Below are 9,607 nucleotides of genomic sequence, written 5' to 3' on the forward strand. Positions count from 1 at the left end.
CAGTCTTCCAACATTCAAGTCTTCCAACATTCTCAACCTTCTTCCAACATCTCAACACCTTCCAACACCTCAACACCTACAAATTCCACTTCAAAGAATTTTTGCCAGAAATTACCAACAGAACAGAACAGAAAATTATGACCAAATAACCAATTTTTCATGCAGCTCTGCATGTAATTCAAAGCAAAAGCAAAAAAATATATTTCTTTCTTATAAACATACATACCTGCAGCTGTATAAAATTGAAAGGCGCAGGAGTGAGACTGGGGGCGTTGAAGAAATAACGCACAGCGTTAACAGTGAAGAAAGCCACCTGTAGAACACAAGCTCTTAATAATACAGTTGGAAACATTATGCAAAAAAAAATGTATTGAAAGATTGAAATGTGTTAGCATACCAGCACCGCAAGACAAGCATATTTCGCCATGATGGTCTGAACGGTGAATCGCTCGTTGTCTAAGGCTGTGATGGGTCGAGACAGAGCCTGGTCTAAACTATTCCTGTTAAACATGAAAATGTATCATATTAATTGCGCATTACTTGCAGCAGTGGTTCCTAAACTGGGGGTCCGGAACCCCTTAAGGAGTCGCGGACGGAGGGAACCGTTTTCACAAAGCCTTTGAATACAAGGTATACTGTTTATGCTTTTATAACATTTTCATATATTGTTATTAACAATATTCAGTTCAATGACTAATTAATGGGGGGGGGGTTAGACCTATATTGAAGGCGGCCACCTTTACAACAGGCCAACTTCGCTAGGGTCCCCTAAAAATATAACTTGATTGTACAATCAAATTTTTTTTTTACAAAACAGGTCATATTTCATGTGAAACTGGATAACATTAAAATTATGTCGGAGGCACAGGTAGGACGGCCTCAAGGACCGTAAAACGGCCCTAGAGACAAAAGTTACCCAAACCCTGATTTAGGTGGAGGGCTAACCTTATATTACTTAGCACCGGCGTGCTGACCACTCTGAATAGCCGGTGCTGCTGAGGACTGTGGGGTCCCCTCTTCTCCATTCCTCGGGGTGACGGCGGGGGAGAGAAGGGAGGGAAGAGATCACCGGGCTCCAGAACAATGTGTTCATCATCCTGGAGGATGAGCACACACACAAAAACACAATTTGTCCATAACAATACAATAATACTATACAACATGTATTTGTAGCACAATATCACAACAATGAAGCGGTCTCAAAGCGCTTTACAACGCACATACACCTTCCCACATTCACACACCAGCTCTGGAGGCTGCCGCTTAAAGGGCCGTACACACACGTCGCTGCTAGTTACTCGCTCAGCGAATGAACTCAATAGAATGTCAATGTGTCCCAGCGAGACTCGCAGGAGAGTAGGCGAGTACTGTACAAGCGATGCGATGTGGGCGGATTCCGAGTTGAAAATATTTTATCTTCGAGCGAGGCGAGTAAGCGAGTAACCAATTGGAATGCAGAGTTCGGTACTTCTCGGCTGTCCATTGGCAGTTAAAGCCGCGGGAACCTTCAGCGAACGTTCCATGAAAGAGTGGCGAGTAGGCGAGCAAGCGAAATGCTAGCTTTGTTAGCCTCTGTGAGAAGAACAGCACAGTCAAATTGACACGTGTGACCAACCGCGAAACATTTTTCTGGTCACAACTCTCACTCACCCCTTTTACGAGCCAAATGTGTACTTCAGCCAACCAGACAACATAACATTAATCATGTGCTTTTGAAATGCCAGCATTATTGGAAATCACATTAATGTCACTCCCGGTCTTAATGGTGAATATGCATAGATAAGTAAATAGATGCACAGAGGCACACATTTTTTGGGACGCCCTGTAATCATGAAAACTATACAGTGCATGTGCCATGCATTGAGATTTGTGTCGCTGAAATTTAGTCCACTTTCATTCACTCCAAAAACTTGACAGGGGCTGCAGACAGTGAAGACAATGAATGTCGAAAGAGTTGGTAAACAAAGATGTTAAAGCTAGTTAAAGTGTTGCTCCTTTCCCACCTCCCATCAAGTTAAATAATTAATTTTTACCTTCCTCCAGTTTTTTGCAGCCGTTCTCTGACTGGAATATCCAAACAACTTGTAGCTCCAAGCTAGCATATACCATTGAACCGAATGGGTCCAGCTAGCAACTAACTGTACCCATTTGGTTCAATGATAACATGCTAGCTTTAGTAGCACTGGACAAAAAAGTTAATTGTTGTCCATACATAGTCATCCTTTTGACCATGCTGGTGAGGCATTCGATCAAGTCCCCTCTGAATTTGTGTTTTCTTTTCAGTCAACTCTTTTTTTTAGGTCAAAATATCCAAGTAATGATGTGAATGTGCATGTTTTATCATGTTTTAGTGTGATGTGTGTTAGCATTATGTTGCTGCTTCTAGTGTGTACCGTGTTTTAATGTGCGCTTGTATTTACAGCTACTTGCCCAAGGACCACAGATGTAAACAAATTAGTTACGCTTAGGGTGGGAATGGATGGTGACCTACTTGTACCCAAATTAAGGAATTACAAGGCAATCTATTAGATTAGAGAGAGGGAGAAAGAGAGAGAGAGCGAGAGAGAGAGAGAGAGAGAGAGAGAGAGAGAGAGAGAGATTTGCTTCAGAGTGTATGTGAGAGTATGTGCTTCAGAGGCCAAGATATTTAGTTTTTCATAGATTGACAGTCGCTTTTCTCAAAAATGGCTTAGGCATTTAGCAGGTCTTTTAGGCACCAATGGGTTAAACAAACTGTTAGATTAGAGAGAGAGAGAGAGAGAGAGAGAGAGAGAGAGAGAGAGAGAGAGAGAGAGAGAGAGAGAGAGAGAGAGAGAGAAAGCACACCTTGATCCCTCTGAGAGATGCGAAAGTCTCTTGGCCTGGCCTCAGCGCGATGATGTCGCCCTCCACCAGCAGGCTGACCGGCAGATTGACCAGCTGTTGGTCTCGATAGGTCCAGTGTAGAGACCAGGATGGGGAGGAGGGTGTGTAGAGGTCTGGGTACAGCGGAGCGCCCCACCGGAAAGGCTCCCCCCCACAGGCCTCCAGGTGATCTGCAAGAGACAGGAGGCTGGGTTGGTGCTCAAAGTTTAACAATTACTAAAGTAATAAACAAATATTTATTAGCATGACCGTATACAGTACGTTTTGCAGCTAAAATGTCTGAAAATTTAAAGTGGCGGACATGGAGAAGATACATCTTTTCATGCATGAAAATTGCATTCTGAATTCTGTGAAGAAACTGCTAAAAATATTACATAGTGCACCTTTAATGTATAAGAAAACGAGACACAAAATAAGCACACTTTATTGCCTATATAACAAAGAGCCAAGCCAGCTCAATGTGAAATGTCCAGTTCTGATGGTAGATTCAGGGTAACAAGCAATTTGTTTGAGCTAACCTTTAGTTAGTTTCTGAAAGTTTCTGATTATATGTGGTGTTTTAATCAGACACTGCAGTACCTGTATTGCAATACCTTAGTATTATTCACCAGTATTTTTTCACCACTAGAAATTTCACTACTAGGGTTTTTTTTAGGAAGATTCGATTTCAGAGGAAAAAACCTCCGTTTGTGTGTAAACAAAAGGCACAAGCGAATGGAAAAGTCTTTTTGGAAATACCCGGGTATATGTACAGTATAAACAGCCCCTAAACTCTCACCGTTGAGCTGTGTAACGACAGCCTTGAGCCTCCGCACCATTTCGCTCTTCCTCAGGCGCTGCTGGCGGCTAATGAGCAGCAGGTTGAGAACCAGCAGCAGGAAGAGCGCTCCAGCATTGACCAGCTCGATCCCACCGCTGACAAGACACACAGGAGACAAAACACACTTTCACACACTGCATTATGTACCAACCATACACACACTGCATTATGTACCAACCACACACACATAAGCGCCTCTTTATGCCAATCAAACATCACACCGAAATGTGACATTTGTTAATCCTTCAGAGTATGTAGACCCATAGACAAATACATTGTATAGCTATTGGGGAAGAATCGAATCCTAGATTTGGTTTCAGATTTGGCCGAATACTGGAGTTCCAACCGGAAAAAAATCCTACTTACATGTAAGCACAACGTGATTACGTTGTCAATGCTTAAGAGAAGATAATGTCACAAGATACAGTCACGTGCGGAAAAGTTCAAAGCCCAGTATGAACACGGGTGGTTTGCAGGTAAGCACTTAAGTTCTGAACGTAACTAGTGTGGGAAAAGACACCTAAACCATTCTGGTAGGCCTACCAACAGTATTAGTGTGACTTATTAAAAAAATAGTGGTAGAAGTTGCTTTCACAGTTTAAAATGAAAATAGGCCTGATAAATTATCAATTCTGCGTGAAGTATCTCTTAATGTTTAGAAAAGGAAATACATGCAGAGAATGGTTTTCAATGCATAATAATGTACTAGCTGATCGGTGTAGGATTCGGTATTCGGTTTTGGATTAGGCCAAATCTTAAGCAGTGGATTCGGTATTCGGCAGAATCTTAAAAATCAGGATTCAGTACATCCCCAGTAGCTATGAGAGCACACATATCACAATACAAATAAACCTGGGGAAACATATCATCAAAATGCCCTCACTCAAAGAGAAAGTAAAAATGCATGAAAAAGGCCAAACCTGCCATATGGCTGACTGCCATGACAACACAGCAGTCCGAGCACCACCACCAGTGTCAGCACAGCTCCCGGCCAGTGAAGACAGGAGTGCCGGTTGTTATGATGGAGGAAGCTGTGGGCCCACAGGTCCTGCCATTGTGAGAGAATAAAAAAGTGTGAGTGAGGGGCGCTGTGGCGTAACGCGCTAAGCCCCCACATTTGGGCTTGCATGCCCATGGGGACCCCGGTTGGAGTCCAGCTGGGGTCATTTCCCAATCCTCCCCCATCTCTCTCTCCCACTCACTTCCTGTCAGCATCTCATACTGTCCTGTCAACAAAGGCATACAACCCCCTAAAAAATGTATTTAAATAAAAGTGTGAGTGAAGTTTATGAGATGCTGAACAGAACAGTCCTGAGGAAGTTCCTCTACAACACTTTGCCATGCCTACATTAAAAGCTACTTTAAGGCCCTGCCGTGGCCTAACGGTAGGGCACTGGGTTACTACGCCAGCGACCCGGGTCCTATTCCGGTCCGGGACATTTGCCGATCCCTCCCCGTCTCTCTCTCCCCACTCATTTCCTGTCCTGTCAATAGTGAAGGCGAAAAGCCCCCCAAAAATACTACCAAAAAAGCTACTTTAAGACGTGACCTGAATTAGTTTGAAGGGTTATTCATGAATGAAGGCAATAGTGTGGGTTAGGACCTGTAGTGTCTGTCGCCTTTTGCTGGTGCCCTGGTGCTGCTCCAGCAGGCTGGACAGCTGGTTGTGTAAGGTCCACAATGCCTGAGTGGTCGACAGCCCAAGAGGCGTCACCTGCTCCTCCTGCAAAATCAAAGTGAAATCAAATGTATTTATGAAGTAGCCTGTAATCATAAATTCATCCTCTTCATCAAATTAATATTGATGATAATAACACTATTGAAATGAAATCGGTGGGGTCAGTCTGGCTGTCACATAGTGAGTTAGCTCTCAACGTTTGCATGTCAATTTAATTCTGAATTAATAATGTACCTGTTTCTTATCCTTTAGCTCCATGACAACAGCTCTGTTCCAGCATGCTCTGTCAGAGGATGATGCGCTGGTTATCAGGGTCGATGATGTGATCCTCAACCAAGTTTTGCCGGTCCCTAGATAAGGCTATGCCTTTCTCTCAACCTTGTGAGGGTGAACAGAAACATCTGGTCATTGAACCAGGAAGAAGTGAAAACCCCACTAAGGGGTGAAACAAAATACATTTTCAATCAAAACACCTCATTCTACTGCCTAATGTCCACAAATATAGTATATCTACTGCCAAATGTCCACATTACTTGAATTTCTCGACATGTTTTACTCATTTCACAAAATGGTTTTTCGATTTTGTTCCCATATACTGGACCGAAAATGTACTCAACCATGACCCCAACACCAAGGTACATACCGAAACGTGATTTTTGCACACCGTGACACCCCCTACTAATGCAACTTATCAGTCCAGGCATGGAAACATGGTACACGGGCATGGAAATCAGTACACATGCACTTTCATGTTAAGTCAGTCTTAGCACATCTGAACATTTGTGTGAAAAGTTTCTGGCGTTTCAGTAACTATTTTAAGTTATTTAAGTTATTATTTATTTAAGTATTTGTGTGTAAGCAAGCAAGCTGGTCATAAATAGTTAATAGTGTACCCACTCCGAGCCACAACTGACAACAAACTCAGTGATTCGTTAACTGGTTTACACAGGTTCCTTGAGAGATTTTGGCCCATTCCTCCATTGCAAATTGTTCCAGTTGGTCCAAATGTATGTATTCTGAGCATGGACATTTTCATTTTCAGCACCTATCAAAGATTCTCTGACAGATAAAGGTTTTGGTATCCTTGAAGACTGTTTGGACATATTTGGATGTATGTTTTGGGTTATCTTAATGGAAGACTCATCAAGGATCTCACCTTGATATATAATATATAAAATATATATTCTTCAAAATTAAATCATCAGTCTTATTTTTCATGGTGCCATACACCCACCGCTGGCTGCCACAGCATGCTTCCACCATGTGGAAACTGTCTTCACCCAACAAAAGCAGAAATCTATTGTGTCCAAGCAGGTCCAAATTAAACCCCATCAGACCAAAGCACAGACTTCCAAAACGTATTTGAATGATGTCTTACTTTGTAGGGGGGTACTAATTTTGACCTCAACTGTAGGATTTTCTGTGCAACAGTTCAAAGATCCATGCACAGCTTCAAGGTGTTGGTAAACACAGGAGTGTTCAATACTTCAAAAGAAGTTTACCACACACTTGTTTGACTTTTTTGCCCATTTATCAGGGTGAACAAAACGCTTCGTGCGTTAGGTGCGTCATCAGGTTCACTCAGGCATTGCCTTTTGATGTAGGATTGTCTGATTGTCTGTCTGATGTAGGATTGCATTGCTTTGCGTGTTTGACTGTGTGGTTGCGAAGCTCTCAGCAGATCTGTGTTGAACTGCACAGCTCTGCAAGCTCCACTTACAGGTCTGGGAGAGCTGCACATTCAGATTTGTTTGCAGAAGGCACGGCTATATCTACCACTTCACCATCCTTGCCACCAATCATTTACATCAAAACAGTTCCCTGGTGACCTTTAGAATTAACGTGGTAGGCACTGCCGTGGCTGGTATGGTAGGACACTCGTCTACTACGCGGCCGACCCGGGTTCTTTGCCGACCCTTCCCCGTCTCTCTCTCCCAACTCGCTTCCTGTCTCTACTTAACTGTGATGTTTGAGAAAAAAACGATAAAGGCTTGTAAAGCCCCCCAAAAATACTTTTTAAAAATTATTAATGTGGTAGAGTATTCAATACAGTTGACGCATGGCACCTTGGTCTGAGCCACCATTGCAATCTTTCTATTGCCATTCACAACAGCCAAGCAGCAGAGGTGGTCTTGAGATCAGAAGGTTAGAGGTTCGAATCCCACCCTTACATTTCCCCACACCTCCATCTATGGCTGAAGTGCCTTTGAGCACGGCACCTTACCCCACATTGCTCCAGGGACTGTAATCAATACCCTGTAAATAACTGTAAGTCGCTTCGGATAAAAGGGGTCTGCAAGTGTAATGTAAATGTAATAACAATTGCTCCTGCATGTTCCAGGCCTTGGCCTGCTTTTGCATTTGCATTTGCATTCAGTAAAACTTAAGGCAAAACAACTTATTTGTCTTTGAAAGGCCAACACACACATAATTATTTCAAGGACAGAAATTTACATTAAAAATAGAAATCTAAACCATGCCACATAAGGTACATGTGATCAATCTCTGTTGATACTTGAATTAACCATTGTGTAACCATTGAAGTGTAATCATTCAAGTTCAGTGCCACTAACTTTCCAGTCGTCTGACCATCATAGACCGACCCACCCACCATGCATTTCTCACAGCACCATCAGCTGAATGACAAACATTGCTTTGGGTGGCAACAACAGACCTGTTCTGCATGACTACCTCAGCTGGAAAAAGAGGCACAGTGCGCACACAATGCCTAACTATTGCAACAATAAAGTTGACCTATTACACGACATCTCCGTTCCTAACCATCACCAGAGGCTGAGCGGGAGTGATGTTTATTTCACCAAGCCAGACTCTACAGTGTATGGTGTTGTTCCGCCCTTGTGCAGAATTCTACTCTCAGTCATGAAACCAGAGAAACTTGCAGTGCACACATGCATCTACCTAACATGAAACCTTCCTGCTCTAAACATTTAGTGCTCTATGATTTAGTGCAGTAATGTGCATGGTATGATCACGTTAGAGGCTTGTTTGACATTTGACTTTACAGTCTACTTCGAATCAAATCCTATGCGCTATCCTGATGGAAACACCAGCTAGCCACGGTTAGCATGGGCGCCTCAGATGAAGGCACGGGCAGAAAGGCCATAATGACGCAAGTGCACTACAGAACGAGTACAATTACAAACGATTAAATCGAAGCAGTTTATAATTCACATCTTGGAAATATCAAATATGTCTTGAAACACCGCACTTAGGGGCTGTTTGTTTATGCTGAGCTCACCATCCGCAAGCCAACCAGGCTACCTACGCATACCAGATAGTCGATCACCGTATCAAACGGATTTCACGCTTAATCCCTGAACGTGTGCGTGACAAGACAAATGTATTTGAGGATGAAGAATCGTACCTTGTTTCATGCAAAGAGCTCCGATTTTATCTGTGCCGGTAGTGCGACCATCTCTAAGTGGTCCCGTCAGTTCGCCCACAGATGACAGCCATATTCCAGTAGGAAGTGGCGACAGCGCACGTAAACTGGGTGGTGCGCAGAACAGGGTTGGTGAGACGGTCGTAACTGCAGAGTCGCAGAGCCAGAGCCGCAGATTTGCAATCGCATGCGCAATGGAAAGCGGGTGTCTCTCTCAGCCCCTTCTGCTGCCACCTAATTTCTCACCACCCTTTGAGGTGACCTGTGTGAAGTTAGCACCCCATATGGTGAAAATATGAATTAAAGCATTTTGGTTCGTTTGTGCATTGTTTGTGCACGATTGTGCAGGCAAATGAGTGGTGAGCACAAACTGTATTGAAGATATTTACATTTTGAGAGGTTGGTGAACAGGTCACTCAGCACCCAGTCAACATCCAAATGACTCAAAACTGGTTGGAGTTTGTGCACGTTTGTGCTGGCAAAATTAACATTAGATAGCCTTGATTGGCCCGTGCAGGCTGGCTCGTCAGGCACAACGAGACCCAGGTCAGAGGCCCGGCTGGCCTCAAGTTCGGCAGCAGTAGGTGGCGGCACCTTGCGAAGGTGGCGAGCATGCCACCTTGTGCAATCCATCAGACAGAGGGTGCATCCCAACATGTGTCCTTGCCTCCTCCACTTGTGCTTGTCTCCTCGTCCCGCCTCCTGGCCCCTCCTCCGTGGAGAAAACGATAAAGTTTCCCAGCTGTCAGCCTCGCCACAACAACTTTTGAGGGACTGTTTTTCATTCACCATCCCAATTGCAAATGAGAAAAAGCCTTTACAATTGAGCTTTTGCAAGCTA

At 43.6% G+C, this 9,607-nt stretch overlaps 1 protein-coding gene across 4 annotated transcripts in view; it reads right to left on the reverse strand.

Annotated features, from left to right (window-relative positions):
- Positions 1-8,841, reverse strand: part of tmem94 (transmembrane protein 94) — a 30,899-nt gene extending 22,058 nt beyond the window's left edge. For all 4 annotated transcript variants that reach the window (XM_063221832.1, XM_063221831.1, XM_063221830.1 and 1 more), the window contains exons 1-9: positions 8,749-8,841; positions 5,598-5,741; positions 5,289-5,408; positions 4,606-4,733; positions 3,644-3,780; positions 2,827-3,035; positions 946-1,097; positions 398-500; positions 227-313 (exon numbers count right to left, since the gene is read on the reverse strand). In XM_063221832.1, the coding sequence (XP_063077902.1) occupies positions 227-313; positions 398-500; positions 946-1,097; positions 2,827-3,035; positions 3,644-3,780; positions 4,606-4,733; positions 5,289-5,408; positions 5,598-5,621 (960 nt within the window). In that variant the 5' untranslated portion in view covers positions 5,622-5,741; positions 8,749-8,841. The remainder of the gene's footprint in view (positions 1-226; positions 314-397; positions 501-945; positions 1,098-2,826; positions 3,036-3,643; positions 3,781-4,605; positions 4,734-5,288; positions 5,409-5,597; positions 5,742-8,748) is intronic.
- Between the last annotated feature and the right edge of the window lie 766 nt (positions 8,842-9,607).

Source organism: Engraulis encrasicolus, chromosome 17 (assembly GCF_034702125.1).
Source record: "Engraulis encrasicolus isolate BLACKSEA-1 chromosome 17, IST_EnEncr_1.0, whole genome shotgun sequence".
NCBI lineage: Eukaryota > Metazoa > Chordata > Actinopteri > Clupeiformes > Engraulidae > Engraulis > Engraulis encrasicolus.